At 40.9% G+C, this 18,473-nt stretch overlaps 1 protein-coding gene across 1 annotated transcript in view; it reads right to left on the bottom strand.

The window, feature by feature from the left end:
- Nucleotides 1-14,764: 14,764 nt before the first annotated feature.
- The window catches only part of LOC124616705, a 78,436-nt gene continuing 74,727 nt past the window's right edge, over nt 14,765-18,473 (bottom strand). The window contains exon 4 of the mRNA XM_047145049.1: nt 14,765-15,317. Within this exon, the coding sequence (XP_047001005.1) occupies nt 15,223-15,317 (95 nt within the window). The 3' untranslated portion in view covers nt 14,765-15,222. The remainder of the gene's footprint in view (nt 15,318-18,473) is intronic.

Below are 18,473 nucleotides of genomic sequence, written 5' to 3' on the forward strand. Positions count from 1 at the left end.
GGTCGACGGGCACGTGCACCTTCCGCCGACCACTGGCGACAACATCTATGTACTATGGAGACCTCACGCCCCACGTGTTGAGCAGTTCGGCGGTACGTCGACCCGGCCTCCCGCATGCCCACTATACGCCCTCGCTCAAAGTCCGTCAACTGCACATACGGTTCACGTCCACGCTGTCGCGGCATGCTACCAGTGTTAAAGACTGCGATGGAGCTCCGTATGCCACGGCAAACTGGCTGACACTGACGGCGGCGGTGCACAAATGCTGCGCAGCTAGCGCCATTCGACGGCCAACACCGCGGTTCCTGGTGTGTCCGCTGTGCCGTGCGTGTGATCATTGCTTGTACAGCCCTCTCGCAGTGTCCGGAGCAAGTATGGTGGGTCTGACACACCGGTGTCAATGTGTTCTTTTTTCCATTTCCAGGAGTGTAGAAATGAATTGTCTTTTCTTTTACTTTTCAGCACTAAAATAAGTTTCGGAAATTTATTTCTCTTACAATCTATACTGAAGAAATTTTAAAAGAAAAACAACTCACTTCTACGATCACTAGATTTAGATGGAGGTCTTACAAGAACGCAAGGAAAAGCAACTGATATCTATGGGAGCAGGAGAGTAGGGTAAATAATATTTACTTGTGTGGATAAATATTCCCGAACCAGTTCTGAGAGCACACACATGTAACCTCTTTCTTTGACCTGAAAAGCGCGGCCAGATTGCCACACTCCTCAGACCGTCACAGATCCTGCACCATTCGTGGTCCCATACTCAAGTTCCTTCTCCAGTTGCTTTTCACTTTTTATCATTTTCATTCGCGTCCTGACAGGGATGACAGAGCTCTGAGAGCTCTCTTGGTCTCATACTAAAGTTCTATTTTTATTTTTCTACATTTTTCCATATTACTTGTAACTTAATCTGACATTCATAGTAATTTTTGTTATATACAATTATAAAATTATCTTTAACATCATCGCAGCAATTTTGTTGTTTTTATGTTTCCTGTCTGTACAGTTAGAGTTTTCTCTGTTGACTTCCTTTAAAACTAATTCTGTTTTCGAATTCATAACATTGGAGCAATACATTTGATTTCTGAGTAATTGATTTTTAAGGGCTGCAAACGGCACATTTGGACATTGTAATTCGTTGGTGTGAGTCGTAGTCGCTACTTTCAGTATTTTACTAAATGTGGTTAGCCATAAAATCTACTATGCTAATGGTATACTTCACTAATTTTAGTCCTAGTTTCCGTCCAGTTTCAGTGCCTGCATTGGGTGTCTGTGTTTCCTGTACTGACTTCTTTAGCTATTCTGCTGTCTGAAGTTCTGTTGCCTGAAGTCCACTGTTTGTCGCCGGGAACTCTGCTATCAGGTTGTGTATCATAGATCTTTGAGGAAAGATATATTGGTGTCTGGATTTTCTAATTCTTCGGGGGCGATGGGGGGGGGGGGGGGAGGGAGGGGCATGGTTAAGAGTTGTCTTATCAGGCTTGTTTTTAGTACCTGTCGTCCATAACGTGATCTTAGCGTAGCTATTCGAGTTTGAAGTGGAATGACTTGTGCTGCCTCATACACCTCTGTTCTGGAAATGGAGGATGCTTCGTTCTGTCCTGTATAATACACCATCGAAGTCTTTGTCATGTCTGCCAGGGGAGAGAACTACTGCACCACTAGCACAGATCTGATAAATGCACTGTAAGTGATTATTTATGTCTTGTTACTGCATCCATACAATTGTCTTTGGATACACTGCACCAGGACGGTAATAATTTCTTAAACAAAACGCCTCCCTCTTGGGAACTTTCAGTACGACCACTGAATAAAGTCTTAGGGTCATCTACGTCGTACGGGATGTAGTAGCACTGGTCGCTGTCTGCCCCTGTCAATAAAAATTAATTCCCGCTGACACACACACATATCCATCCGCACATACACAGACACAAGCAGACATTTGTAAAAATGTCTGCTTGTGTCTGTGTATGTTCGGATGGATATGTGTGTGTGTGCGAGTGTATACCTGTCCTTTTTTCCCCCTAAGGTAAGTCTTTCCGCTCACGGGATTGGAATGACTCCTTACCCTCTCCCTTAAAACCCACATCCTTTCGTCTTTCCCTCTCCTTCCCTCTTTCCTGATGAGGCAACAGTTTGTTGCGAAAGCTTGAATTTCGAGTGTATGTTTGTGTTTGTTTGTGTGTCTATCGACCTGCCAGCACTTTCGTTCGGTAAGTCACATCATCTGTGTTTATATATATATATATATATATATATATATATATATATATATATATATATATAAGTCAGGCGGCAGACTTCTATGAGGAGGGTATTCAAAAACTGGTACAAAATTATGACAAGTGCCTCAATATTGATGGAAATTGTGTAGAAAAGTAGATTAAGGTACAGGCTTTCATGTAAAAATAAAATTATTGAGGTATGTTAGCACGTATTTTTTTTTAAATTTCAAAACGGTACTTACTTAAAAAACACGCCTCGTGCTATGACATGTCCTATATCCGTGTAAAAAGAGATCTACAGATGAATGAAGCTGCTACTACTACTACTACTAAAAACGAGGAGACTTCCAAAAATAAGTTAAAATTATTATGGCAGGCCGCGTAACTTTTATTGAATGCTACATTACGCTTCCAGGTGACACTGCCACCTGACGTTACTTTTCAACATAGTTACCAAGTCTCCGTAAACAATGGTCGGAACGTTGTACCCATCGTTCAGTTCCTCGGCAATAAAAAATTCAATGAAACTATGTGAATCCAGAGATCTTTTCAAATCTGAAACATCTATGATGTATTTATGCAGCCTGAAGCGACGAATGAAAATTTGCACCAAGGCCAGGGTTCAAACCAGAGTCTCCTGCTCACTAGGCATCTGCCTTAGATCCCGAGCTTGGTAAAAATTTTCATTCGTTGCTTCAATCTTCATACATACAACATAGATGTTTGAAAAAGTCTGTGGAACCACATAGTTCCATTTGATTAATTTAGTTTTAATTTCATTTCACACATCTAGTTATGTAGGGCCATGCTGAGGAGCAAATCTCCAAGGTCATGTAACGTGTCAGCACATCAAACTACCACAGAAATATAATTTCATAAGTTACAATGATAGATAAAATAAATTGTTTATAAATTCTAAAACGACGACAATCCGTAAGTTTATATAAACGCAATAAACAATGTAACACAGGAATTAGCTTGATTTTTGAAGGAACTTCTCGACAGAATAGGAGTGACCCATCAGAAAACTTCAGTTTAAATTTGAAGGCGCGTGGATTATCGCTAAGAGTTTTGGATTCTTGTGTTTTAAAATACCTAAGCCTGGGTTTCAGGTGTGCCACAGGGGAGTGTCGTAGGACCGTTGCTATTCACAATAAAATTCACAATATAAATGACCTTGTGGATAACAGCGGAAGTTCACTGAGGCTTTTTGCGGATGACGCTGTAGTACATCGAGAGGTCGTAACAATGGAAAATTGTACTGAAATGCGGTAGGATCTGCAACGAATTGACGCGTGGTGCAGGGAATGGCAATTGAATCTCAATGTAGACAAGTTTAATGTGCTGCGAATACATAGAAAGAAAGATCCTTTATCATTTAGCTACAATATAGCAGGTCAGCAACTGGAAGCAGTTAATTCCATAAATTATCTGGGAGTAGGCATTACGCGTGATTTAAATTGGAATGACCATATAAAATTAATCGTCGGTAAAGCAGATGCCAGACTGAGATTCATTGGAAGAATCCCAAGGAAATGCAGTCCGAAAACGAAGGAAGTAGGTTACAGTACACTTGTTCGCCCACTGCTTGAACACTGCTCACCGGTGTGGGATCCGTACCAGGTAGGGTTGATAGAAGAGATAGAGAAGATCCAACGGAGAGCAGCGCGCTTCGTTACAGCCTCATTTAGTAATCGCTAAAGCGTTACGGAGATGACAGATAAACTCCAGTGGAAGACTCTTCAAGAGAGACGCTTAGTAGCTCGGTACGGGATTTCGTTGAAGTTTCGAGAACATACCTTCACCGAGGAGTTAAGCGGTATATTGTTCCCTCCTACGTATATCTCGCGAAGTGAACATGAGGATAAAATCAGAGAGATTCGAGCCCACACAGAGGCATACCGACAATCTTTCTTTCCACGAACAATACGAGACTGGAATAGAAGGGAGAACCGATAGAGGTATTCAAGGTACCCTCGGCCACACACCGTCAGCTGGCTTGCGGAGTATGGATGTAGACGTAGATGTAGATGCTGTTCCTATAGGGTTGGAGAACCTCTGCACTGATGTTCGGGTTTAGGGTGACCATCAAGTGCGCTGAGGCGTGAATGGGAACTTGCATTGAGGAGGGAGGCGTGTTGTTCCATGCAGCTGTCCAAAGCCACAGTGACGTGGTGGCACAGTGGTTACCGCATCTGCCTCGTGAGCAGGAGACCCGGAATCGGATTCCGGCCTCGGTATAAATTTTCAGTCGTTGCTTCAGACTGCATACATGCATGACAAAAAACCCTCACTTGGTCACGGAGCCATTCGAGGGCCGCTGTGTGAACGTTTTCATCATTCGAATATTTATTTCCCATCAGACAATCTTAACTGAGTACCCGTGGTCTAGTGGTAGCGTCTTCGATTCATAATCAAAACGTCTTCGGTCCCGGGTTCGATCCCCACCACTGCCTAAATTTTGATAAATAATCAGCATTGGCGGCCGAAGACTTCCGGCATAAGAAGTCAGCCTCATTCTGCCAACGGCCTTGTCAAAGAGGGTGGAGGAGCGGATAGAGGTTCAGGGCACTCTCTTGTCCTAGGGGTGGAAAATTGCCCCTAAAGGCGGAAGAATCAGCAATGATCAACGACATGAGGATGCAGAAGGCAATGGAAACCACTGCATTAAAAACACGTAACGTGTATCCACAGGACATGTGGTAATTGAAGAAGTGTCATGATGATCTCTCCATTGGCAAAAGATTCCGGAATAGTCCCCCATTCGGATCTCCGGGAGGGGACTGCCAAGGGGGAGGTTACCATGAGAAAAAGATTGAATAATCAACGAAAGGATAACGTTCTACGAGTCGGGGCGTGTAATGTCAGAAGCTTGAACGTGGTAGAGAAACTAGAAAATCTGAAAAGGGAAATGCAAAGGCTCAATCTAGATATAGTAGGGGTCAATGAAGTGAAGTGGAAGGAAGACAAGGATTTCTGGTCAGATGAGTATCGGGTAATATCAACAGCAGCAGAAAATGGTATAACAGGTGTAGGATTCGTTATCAATAGGAAGGTAGGGCAGAGGGTGTGTTACTGTGAACAGTTCAGTGACCGGGTTGTTCTAATCAGAATCGACAGCAGACCAACACCGACAACGATAGTTCAGGTATACATGCCGACGTCGCAAGCTGAAGATGAACAGATAGAGAAAGTGTATGAGGATATTGAAAGGGTTATGCAGTGTGTAAAGGGGGACGAAAATCTAATAGTCATGGGCGACTGGAATGCAGTTGTAGGGGAAGGAGTAGAAGAAAAGGTTACAGGAGAATATGGGCTTGGGACAAGGAATGAAAGAGGAGAAAGGCTAACTGAGTTCTGTAACAAGTTTCAGCTAGCAATAGCGAATACCCTGTTCAAGAATCACAAGAGGAGGAGGTATACTTGGAAAAGGCCGGGAGATACGGGAAGATTTCAATTACATTACATCATGCTCAGACAGAGATTCCGAAATCAGATACTGGACTGTAAGGCGTACCCAGGAGCAGATATAGACTCAGATCACAATATAGTAGTGATGAAGAGTACGCTGAAGTTCAAGACATTAGTCAGGAAGAATCAATACGCAAAGAAGTGAGATACGGAAGTACTCAGGAATGACGAGATACGTTTGAAGTTCTCTAACGCTATAGATACAGCAATAAGGAATAGCGCAGTAGGCAGTACAGTTGAACAGGAATGGACATCTCTAAAAAGGGCCATCACAGAAGTTGGGAAGGAAAACGTAGGGACAAAGAAGGTAGCTGCGAAGAAACCATGGGTAACAGAAGAAATACTTCAGTTGATTGATGAAAGGAGGAAGTAGAAACATGTTCCGGGAAAATCAGGAATACAGAAATACAAGTCGCTGAGGAATGAAATAAATAGGAAGTGCAGGGAAGCTAAGACGAAATGGCTGCAGAAAAAATGTGAAGACATCAAAAAAGATAAGATCGTCGGAAGGACAGACTCAGCATACAGGAAAGTCAAAACAACCTTTGGTGACATTAAAAGCAACGGTGGTAACATTAATAGTGCAACGGGAATTCCACTGTTAAATGCAGAGGAGAGAGCAGATAGGTGGAAAGAATACATTGAAAGCCTCTATGAGGGTGAAGATTTGTCTGATGTGATAGAAGAAGAAACAGGAGTCGATTTGGAAGAGATACGGGATCCAGTATTAGAATCGGAATTTAAAAGAGCTTTGGAGGACTTACGCTCAAATAAGGCAGAAGGGATAGACAACATTCCATCAGAATTTCTAAAATCATTGGGGGAAGTGGCAGCAAAACGACTATTCACGTTGGTGTGTAGAATATATGAGTCTGGCGACATACCATCTGACTTTCGGAAAAGCATCATCCACACAATTCCGAAGACGGCAAGAGCTGACAAGTGCGAGAATTATCGCACAATCAGCTTAACAGCTCATGCATCGAAGCTGCTTACAAGAATAATATACAGAAGAATGGAAAAGAAAATTGAGAATGCGCTAGGTGACGATCAGTTTGGCTTTAGGAAAAGTAAGGGGACGAGAGAGGCAATTCTGACGTTACGGCTAATGATGGAAGCAAGGCTAAAGAAAAATCAAGACACTTTCATAGGATTTGTCGACCTGGAAAAAGCGTTCGACAATATAAAATGGTGCAATCTGTTCGAGATTCTGAAAAAAGTAGGGGTAAGCTATAGGGAGAGACGGGTCATATACAATATGTACAACAACCAAGAGGGAATAATAAGAGTGGACGATCAAGAACGAAGTGCTCGTATTAAGAAGGGTGTAAGACAAGGCTATAGCCTTTCGCCCCTACTCTTCAACCTGTACATCGAGGAAGCAATGATGGAAATAAAAAAAAGGTTCAGGAGTGGAATTAAAGTACAAGGTGAAAGGATATCAATGATACGATTCGCTGATGACATTGCTATCCTGAGTGAAATTGAAGAAGAATTAAATGATCTGCTGAACGGAATGAACGGTATAATGAGTACACAGTATGGTTTGAGAGTAAATCGGACAAAGACGAAGGTAATGAGAAGTAGTAGAAATGAGAACAGCAAGAAACTTAACATCAGGATTGATGGTCACGAAGTCAATGAAGTTAAGGAATTCTGCTACCTAGGCAGTAAAATAACCAATGACGGACGGAGCAAGGAGGACATCAAAAGCAGACTCGCTATGGCAAAAAAGGCATTTCTGGCCAAGAGAAGTCTATTAATATCAAATACCGGCCTTAATTTGAGGAAGAAATTTCTGAGGATGTACGTCTAGAGTACAGCATTGTATGGTAGTGAAACATGGAGTGTGGAAAACCAGAACAGAAGAGAATCGAAGCGTTTGAGATGTGGTGCTATAGACGAATGTTGAAAATTAGGTGGACTGATAAGGTAAGAAATGAGGAGGTTCTACGCAGAATCGGAGAGGAAACGAATATGTGGAAAACACTGATAAGGAGAGGGGACAGGATGATAGGACATCTGCTAAGACATGAGGGAATGACTTCCATTGTACTAGAGGGAGCTGTAGAGGGCAAAAACTGTAGAGGAAGACAGAGATTGGAATACGTCAAGCAAATAATTGAGGACGAAGGTTGCAAGTGCTACTCTGAGATGAAGAGGTTAGCACAGGAAAGGAATTTGTGGCGGGCCGCATCAAACCAGTCAGTAGACTGATAACCAAAAAAAAAAAAGACGTTCTTCCTCGATTACCTGGTCTGTGAGCGATGTCGATGGCCTTCCTTCCCGTTCAGCACCAGCCACGTTTGTGCGGCCTTGGTCAAACTGTTGCACCATTTCACTACGGCTGGGTGCTACACTGCACTTTGCTCGAATACTGCCAGAATTTTGCGGTTAATGTGTATGTAATTTTAACTTAGACGTTTAACCCACAACACTGTTGTGGCCTGCGGTTAGGATTGCGGTATTTTACAAATCGTGGGCAGGACTACAACAAAACCAATTACTTATGATCAGCGTAACATGGGGTTTCATTTAATCGCTGCCTCTCCCGGCTAAAGATAGTTATCCTGTCAAAGAAATCTCCACCTGTGAACGTGTACCAATGTTGTCTGTCAAGCTGTGTAAATGGGACTAAATGTTTTCACAAGAGTGATCTCACACAATTTACCGAACTATTATTCAAGGTGGCAATATTTTTCCTTAAACAAAATGAACTATTTTTACACACAATACCACACGCGCACAACACTAATGTATTCTTGCCCATCAAAAAATATTTCCTAATAGTTCTTACGAAATAAACAGGTTTCATACATTAGCAGAGAAAAATTTCACCACGTAAGATACTGTTTGCACTATATTTAAAGATTATTCATAATCTAAGTCGAATTTATGATTTCGGTATGGGTTCTGGGCCAAAAATACGCAATTGTTATCGTGAAAATTGACCATCAAGATTGTTGTGTCCTTAGTAGTTTTATTTAAAACTGCCGCTGCAATATTTCACTAAGATGGCGGCCAACATAAGACAGTCACTTTATCAATTCTCGTTCAGGCGTTGTTTCACTGTCAACAAATAATATATATATTAAATCTTTTCTGTACCTTAACTATATACTTAAGATTTAAAAGTATTTCTCCATGCTAATCACTGATTATTCAGCACTTCACCAATAATCAGTTCTGTAGATTGATGGAACTAATGGCTGCTCTCCACAGCTGAACAGAAAACATAACATTTATATAGGACGAGAATCCTATTAAAATAAAAGTTCAAACACACGTATTGATTTCAAAGACACAGAAACTCTATTTTTTAAATATTATTTAGCAACATAATATAGTTTTTTAACGACCTCAGTGCTACAAGACATCAATCGCGTCCGATCATTACAACAGTTCGAACATGAACAAGAAGAATAATTCGAGATGAATCATAGATAACAAAAAATGAAGATCTCCATTATCTTTTTCCATGAGTATTGTATGAGATATATTTTTCACAGAAATTTAAATTATAACACAGACAATAATTAATTATTATTATTTTAGTAACGATGAAGTCCTATTTTTGTTAATATCACGAGAACGTTCGCTCAAATTGCACACACAATGCCGTCGTGAATATTGTTCTGAATAAAATGTAGTCGTGGATATTACACTGTCTCACATACTTCAGGTTTGGAGTATATTTCTAGTCATCTTGCCACTTCATTCGCACACTATGATACACCTTTCACCCCCCAACGTGGCAGAACTATGTCTCTCTTCAGAGAATGCGACACTCTTGAGGCGCAGTGAATGACCTTAGCATGGGAAGACAAACCTAGCTTACTAGCTTACTGTCTGAAGTCCCTCTGTAGTTTAATTTTGCAGGACAGTTTTGAAATAGCGTGGATGTCAATTATTGGCCGTTGACAATCACAGCCGTGCGTGGAAACCCTCTGTGCCAAGTTGTTCTGACTCTGGTCATACACAGTACCTGTGGCACAAAGCTCGCTAGTCAGCCTGAGTGTCAGGCTTATCACGGTCTTCTTTTCTTTCCTGACCTTATCCCATGTCTTCCTGCAGTTGGCATGTTAATCCGAGCTTGGCAGCGTTAGTGGTACAGTGTGGCCGGATGCTCTTCCCGTCGCTAACCCTTCCATTCTGAGTCAGAAACATTTGTTACCAGCTCAAGTTGTCTGCTGTCAAGGTAGAAATCATTTTTAATTTAAATGATCTAAGAGATGACCAATCCATTTAACACGTGTTTTCTGTTGAAATCGGTCATTCAGATTCAAATGGACAAAGAAATGGCAAAGTCTTGACTAAATAACTATAGTTTAGGTCATGGTGACTCCTCAGAAGAAAAATGGCGTACTTCAGAGCTCGAAATTAATAGAAAGTCAGTTTTTTTGTCCTGTAGATTACTTGCACAACGTAGTGAGGTGAGTCAGTTTGTAGGCTATTAAATCAATTTACATGTAAATATCGTTGTACACTGTAAACTCGCTGATCAGTTCAAGTTAAGTATTTATTAAATAGAAGTCCACTTTTAAACCACGTTTTTAAATCGGGTTAAAAAGTATAAAATAATTTCTCCTAGCCCCATAGAGATTCCTAAAGGCATACAGATAATCCTGAAAATTGGTAACTGTGAATTGTTAATAAAGTTGAAAATACTTGAAAGATTTAAACGAAAGAAGCGGGGTGCATGCAATACAGGGTTATTACAAATGACTGAAGCGATTTCACAGCTCTACAATAACTTTATTATTTGAGATATTTTCACAATACTTTGCACACACATACAAAAACTCAAATAGTTTTTTTAGGCATTCACAAATGTTCGATATGTGCCCCTTTAGTGATTCGGCAGACATCAAGCCGATAATCAAGTTCCTCCCACACTCGGCACAGCATGTCCCCATCAATGAGTTCGAAAGCATCCTTGATGTGAGCTCGCAGTTCTGGCACGTTTCTTGGTAGAGGAGGTTTAAACACTGAATCTTTCACATAACCCCACAGAAAGAAATCGCATGGGGTTAAGTCGGGAGAGCGTGGAGGCCATGACATGAATTGCTGATCATGATCTCCACCACGACCGATCCATCGGTTTTCCAATCTCCTGTTTAAGAAATGCCGAACATCGTGATGGAAGTGCGGTGGAGCACCATCCTGTTGAAAGATGAAGTCGGCGCTGTCAGTCTCCAGTTGTGGCATGAGCCAATTTTCCAGCATGTCCAGATACACGTGTCCTGTAACGTTTTTTTCGCAGAAGAAAAAGGGGCCGTAAACTTTAAACCGTGAGATTGCACAAAACACGTTAACTTTTGGTGAATTGCGAATTTGCTGCACGAATGCGTGAGGATTCTCTACCGCCCAGATTCGCACATTGTGCCTGTTCACTTCACCATTAAGAAAAAATGTTGCTTCATCACTGAAAACAAGTTTCGCACTGAACGCATCCTCTTCCATGAGCTGTTGCAACCGCGCCGAAAATTCAAAGCGTTTGACTTTGTCATCGGGTGTCAGGGCTTGTAGCAATTGTAAACGGTAAGGCTTCTGCTTTAGCCTTTTCCGTAAGATTTTCCAAACCGTCGGCTGTGGTACGTTTAGCTCCCTGCTTGCTTTATTTGTCGACTTCCACGGGCTACGCGTGAAACTTGCCCACACGCGTTCAACCGTTTCTTCGCTCACTGCAGGCCGACCCGTTGATTTCCCCTTACAGAGGCATCCAGAAGCTTTAAACTGCGCATACCATAGCCGAATGGAGTTAGCAGTTGGTGGATCTTTGATGAACTTCGTCCTGAGGTGTCGTTGCACTGTTATGACTGACTGATGTGAGTGCATTTCAAGCACGACATACGCTTTCTCGGCTCCTGTCGCCATTTTGTCTCACTGGCGGCAGAAACCTGAAGTGCGGCTTCAGCCGAACAAAACTTTATGAGTTTTTCTACGTATCTGTGGTGTGTCGTGACCATATGTGAATGAATGGAGCTACAGTGAATTTTTGAAATCGCTTCAATCATTTGTAATAGCCCTGTACATAAAAGTAAGTAGGTGAACATTCATACATCAATTAAGTATTGCATGTACCCCACGTTTTTAGTCTTGAATCTTACAAGTATTATCACAGCTGTTACAAATTCACAGTCACAAATTTTCAGATCATCTGTGTGGGGCTGGGAATCTGTATGTGGGTAAAGAAATTATTTTGTACTTTTTACTCTGATTTAAAAACAGCCTAAACATAAGAAATTGATTTTTAGTTAAATAATGAATTTCTGCTTTTCAGTCTTGTATGTGTGTGTGAAATTCTTCAATCGAGTTCCACAGAGGTATGTTGTAAATTCCAGATGTATTTCACTTTCTCTTCACCTACGTATTGCTCCTTCCTAAATATCTCACGAAAAGGCTGTGAAGGTAAAAGTTAGAGAGATTCCAACACACACGGAGGCTTACTAGCAATTCTTCTTCCCGCGAACCATTTGCGATTGGAACGGGACGAGGTGCAAGTGAAAGAAGAGGTACACAAAGTGCCCTCCGCCACAGACGAAACAAGAAAGCTAGTTAATATGGCACTGTCATCCAATTCCGAGCTATGTTGACAGTTTAAAGTGTCTAGGTTATCGGGAAATAACAGCTATAAACAAAGTACCCGCCGCCACCCACCAGAAAACAAAGCGGGTTAATGTTTGTTTCATCCAGATAGGAGCTGCGTTGAAAGTTCCAAGACTATAACTCATCGGGAAGTTACTTTAAAATCTGTTGCTGAATTTGTACCAAATTGACAGACAGAAAATAAAACGATCTAGTAAAAATGCAGCAAAAAAAAGTAGTTCATTAACGTAATACTCAGAGTATAAGTTTCCAAATAGAAAAATTCTTCTATGTAACAGGAGGAGACGCCCTGAAGGAACTCTGTTCTTAGCTTACCTCCAAACATGGCTTTGCTACCTGTCAATCATTTTACTCTTTACGTAGGTGATGCAAGATTACTGTGACGCTGTAACTCAAATACCTACCTCTTTAAGGGGGGTAGGACGTCAAACGGGCCGACTTGGAGCAGGAGAGGCATCTCAGGACATTTTAATTTCCAGTGTCTATACTTTTACAAATAAATTGATAAAACTTTGTCAGCGTCACCACGAAGGATTCAGGATTCACACCCATTGCAGTGGAAGTTCGAAAACATAACAAAATAATTTTTTTACGTGCGAAATTTCATCGTTTTTTCACTTACTAATGGCTGCATTTGTTGCTATAGGTACACTTTTCTTCATAAGTTAGAGAGATTATTCGATGAATTTTGCACAGCATGCATACCATATTCACAGGTGTATGAAACTCTAGAATTTATTTAATTCATGAAAAAACGAATGAACTTATATTTTAAACTTCATATTTTATAGTTAATTACCTCAATTTTTACCACAGTTTTCAACAGATTTGGAAAATTCTAGAATTTCATACACCTTTAAGTATGGTTTGTATGCTGTGCAAAATTCATCGAAGAATCTCTCTTACTTATGAAGAAAAGTGCACCTATAGCAATAAATGCTGCCATTAGTAAGTGAAAAAATGATGAAATTTCACACGTAAAAAAATTACTTCGTTATGTTTTAGAACTTCCACTGCTATGAGTGTGAGAATTCAGAATCCTTCCTGGTCATGCTGACAAAGTTTTATGAATTTATTTGTAAAAGTATAGACACTGGAAATTGAAATGTCCTGTGGTGGCTCTCCTGCTCCAAGTCGGCCCTCTTTGACGTCCTACCCCTCTTAAACAGCTCCTGCAAGATGACTGTGTGTGGTCACATTTAATTCTTATGGCACCCTTTTGTAGTAAGTAAATTTTCTTAAAGAAAAATTAATCCAAAATAATCGTGTTCTGTATGACATTATAGAGAGAAAATTTTCGTAATGTGTTCACTTACTGACTTGTTCTCGAAGACATTCATTGATAAGAGGAGACGACAACAGTTGATTTGAGTTGTTTGGGCAACTAAAATTGTTTTACATTTTAAATACTCATCGGCAAACACACCCAAACATTCTGTAAGTTTCTGTCTTACTTATTACCTCTTATCTTTACTTGAAATAATTAGCGTAAGCTTTGATGTACAGAATTGCTAATGCTGCATATGCCAGAGAGATAGAGCTTGAAGAGACAGAGAGGGGGGAGGGGGGGGGGAGCGGAGGAGGGCAGACACCATTTGCAGGAGACAAGTCACTAATTCTTTTAAGCATTACTTACTGTCTTCACTGCAGCTCTTCTGTATCTGCAACTAATTACATTTTATGTATGTTAAGTTATGGGTCATTTATGTATAGGAGGAACGTCTGTGAACCTAGCATGAATGTTGCGACTGTATTAATGATTTTTCCTGAGTCAGTAAAAAATCCCGTTCTACTTACATTCTTTTAATTATGTGACACATTTTTTTGGATTTTTTTCGTTAAGTATGAGGCACTCATTGGTTAACTATGTCATTAATTCCACAAAACCTTTGTTTCAGTGAGGAAATGTTTCATTTTACAGATCCAAACGCCTTGAATAGGTCATAGAAAAGAAACCGAGTCCTGTTTTCTTATTTAATACTTAAAAAATCTGATGAGTGAGTTGGTTATTTATAGCAACAACTGAGTGACTTTCGTAAAATCTAAGGTGTGACTTACTGTTATATTGTTATTACAAAGCTAGGACACTATTTTAAATGAATTTACTTCTTCAAAAATTTTTAATCTTTCATATCCATAATGTATAGGAGTCCAAAAATGGCTATTTCAATATCTCCAGAGAATACTCTGACTCATTGATGGATTTCATATGTATTTCAGCCAGGAAGGAAATTATTATGTAAGAATAGCTCTTCAGTATCTTATTAGAAATGCCATTAGCTGTCCATAAGCTTCCATTCTTCAGAGACTTCATTATTTTCTTAATTTCATAAGAGCAATTTAGTGATAAATCGGGTTAATTTGCTTAGGTAACGCTGCAGATATGTTGTATTCGTTTTTAAAATCTGTTTCTTGGATTATATAGGCCAGAAATATAAGATTTTCTTGTGAATTTTTCAACCGCTCTTTATTGAAGTAACTCAGTGATGTTATAAAGGTAACAGACAAAACTTTTACACATTACACAAACGATTATCTTTTTATAACATCAATATTTATATTCCAATATGAAATAATGTCTTAAGATTAACATTAGTATTATACTAGTATAAATTAATAATGTGGGCTTTTACTTCTTATCAAAAACTCCCAAATGGTAACTTGCACATAACTGAGTTTTTACTGGAGTTTTGGCCAGTCATTAAAATTGTTATTTGATTAAAATACAAGCCTACAGAGACAGGCACGTTTTCTTGAAGAGTAATAATATTTTATCAATAAACCTTAGTGAGGAACTCAGCTCAAGTGACTTTAAGACTACAGAACCAAAGTAAGATTATAGGGGTAGTGCGCACTCTGGTTAGAACCATGGTAATGAGACCTGTCGAGTGATGGTCAGCAGCACACCTCTCAATCACACATACTGTCTGTCTGTGCCATATGACGTCATCTTGCCTGCATGCAGTGGAGTGCGATCAGTGTCGGGTGTCTGGATGATGACTCGCTCACCTGCAACACATAGCAATCACCACTTCTGTAAGCTCATAGCAGTACAGATAAAGAAGCAATCAAATCATCAACGTGCATTAGATCAAGAATGAAGACGTTGTGTGGGACTGAAACCTTTGCAGAAGTTACTTGCTCAATAACACTGACAGCATGTTAAAAATATCACGTGACAAATGAAAATTTGTTTCCAGACCTGGATTAAAACCCAAACACCCTCCTTTGGGGAATAGAAATGGAGGAGGACTGTGACACAGCCTGACATTTCTGAATGGATTTCGTGATTATCCTTACATGTATCTGCATCTTTGTGAATTTCATTACCATTAGTCTATTCATTGCTTTTCAGTGAATCTCTGTCAGTTGATATACATGTTGTAAGGGTTATAAATGCAGATATTTTTATTGGTGACCGAGCACAATGCACTGAACAACATTACGTTAGTATTAACTTCAGATGCAGACTGATAATTATAGCTATAAGGAGTAGTATGTTTTCAAGTTAGTTAGTATCTCCAAGTATGTGTGGTACAAGTAAGTCGTTAACGTTTATTTTCCCGTGGGCAGCAGGTCAGGTGTTGAAGAGTGGTGGACATGTGGATGTAGAACAGTTAGTCTATACTGACAGGCGCTGTCCACTTAGTGGTGCAGTTACAACCTTGCAGAAAACGTCAGGTAGCAAATTATGTAATGTCTTTATGCGAAGACTGTTAGACTCAGAGAAAAAACAACACACTGAAGTGGTTACATATTAAGGTACTAATGACCACAGTATCTGTACATACACCTGAACACGCTGTATATTTCTGCTGGAGGTGAGTCACAATCCTCCACCAACCCCATCACCTGCAGTGATGTTATTCTATTCCCACACACCCACCAGGGGAACCTCATATAGTAGTGTTCAGATATCGTATGTGGAAAGATAAGTAACAATCAATGACTGGATAAGCCTGGAGGAATACCCAGATATTCTAATGGTTAAGGCTGTTCTGAAACATATCTTCGATTGTCAAGATATTTTTGCGCCACTGCCTCTTTAAATGGTGATTGAAACGTCTAGCTGAGTTAACAGAAAAGTTACCATGAATAGATGTAAGAAGCCTTAGAGAGGTGAAGCAGAAGTAAGCTGACGAGGCATTCTTTTGCAAGAAGCTACAGGTTGGCTGTGCTGACACGCAGGCATCACCACTTGGTCCTTACAGTACAACAACTTACCACGTTTCCAGCCTCGATGACGCAGCCTGGGTTGCAACCCTGCTGACACAGCGAAAGTAAAGAAGCAGACTGTAGTAATGATGCCATTACCACCCATCCAGACCCAGCACCTGGCCACTTCGTTGGCCTGTGTGATGAAGAGTTATGGTCGGGTAAAACAGTTGTGTGTCGAGCGAGCCACCAGAAATATCGGCAGTTTAACCTATGCAGTGTATGTCACAGCCTGCAGCCAGCTTCTAGAGGTACTCCATAACAATCGTCGTCCTGAAAGAGGTTATCTACCTGCTAGAAACGGCCTCTGCTAGCTATGGTACTATGGGCTGTGCCTAGGCCTGATGACGCTGAGAACTGAATTAGTGCCTTCCAACTAGTAGCCGACTTTTCTCGACTTCAGGGTGGATACCCCAGGGCCCGTAGTTCACACCTGAGCCTGACTAACTACCGAGAGCTGCCTGCCCGGGTACGTTTTACTATTGCAGACTTGCTTCTGCTGGCAACTGTCACTGCACTGCACTGTGCTGAGGTGTTTGGTTCATCTCTGAGCACTCGTGTGCTTCCTGCACTGAGCAGCACACCTGCACCAGCCAAAGTGACCAACTCCTGCTAAGACTGTTGTAGCTACCTAGAGCCTGAGCTGTGCTTCTTCGTTTGCCAGAGTGCTCACAGCATGACTCCACTCTGAGGATATCTGCCTGGCTGTTTTAAGGTCACATGCCCACACACCAGGGCATGAGTCTGCTCACTTTTGCAGCTCATTTCACTAATTAAATGGCCTATTTTGTACTGCTTCGGTGATTTGTAAGGGGACATCCACCTGGCTCTATGAACCTGCTGCCCTGTTAAGTCGCCATGCTATTCCAACCTTTATTGGGGTATCTAATTATACCATCAATTCTTACCCCCACTAAGGTACATTAGACTGCAGGTTCAGCACATCTGAATAGTTCACTTGGATATCACTTCATGTCAATGTATCTGTATTGATTTCTATCTGAATCTACATGTGTACTGTGCAAGACACTGTGAACTGCATAGCATAGGATGTTTGTCAGTGCACTACGTGTCAAAGTTATTAACTACTTCCATTAGAGTATGAAGCAAGCATGAAAAGAATGATTCCTTGAATGCCGCTGTACATGCTGTAATTAGTTTAATATTTTATTTGCTGTCACTACTCGAGTAATATACAGAGGGTTGCAATAAATTCCAAAATCCCTCATTACTGCATCTTGAAACTTCACATCTAGTTTTACACAGGACTGTTGGCAAATAAAATAACAGAGTATATGGTGTAAGACACTTTTGATGTACAATAATGTAATCGTGATCAAAATTCTTCTGGGTATTATGCCGCGTCATTGCTAAAAACTAACAAAAATAATAAACTAAACCCGACGTTTCGGCCGAATTGCAACGGCCTTCCTCAGGGCACGACTGGTTTGGCATGGGGATAGGTGCTTCTATTTATTACAGACTATCGATGTCTTACGTCACTGTTGTAAAACTTTTAATTGGCTCTCTAATAAGATTGGCTAGTCATAACGTAAGGGAAGATGAGAAAGAATCGTGGATGCGAGAACCCAAAATACGGGAGGCGATCGAAATTATTAAGCAGCCTGATAACATCAACAGAGAACATGGTTACAAACTCCCGGCCTCCTGGCTGCCGGCCATCCCAGTCCAACGGGCCGCGAGCGGTCGCGGGGCAGAAGCTACACGGGACGCAGACGTATCTGCACAAACAGCTGTAGAGCAACTGTCAGTCCACTTCCGCGCACACCAGGAGGAAAAGTTGCCGACCAGAAGCCGAACGCTTATTGGCGGACAGCTACCAATCGTTGACGACACGGACTTCCACGAATAGCTTCTTTCCTTCCATCTTCCCTAACGTTATGACTAGCCAATCATATTAGAGGGCCAATTAAAAGTTTTACAACAGTG

This window comes from Schistocerca americana, chromosome 5 (assembly GCF_021461395.2).
Source record: "Schistocerca americana isolate TAMUIC-IGC-003095 chromosome 5, iqSchAmer2.1, whole genome shotgun sequence".
Taxonomy (NCBI): domain Eukaryota; kingdom Metazoa; phylum Arthropoda; class Insecta; order Orthoptera; family Acrididae; genus Schistocerca; species Schistocerca americana.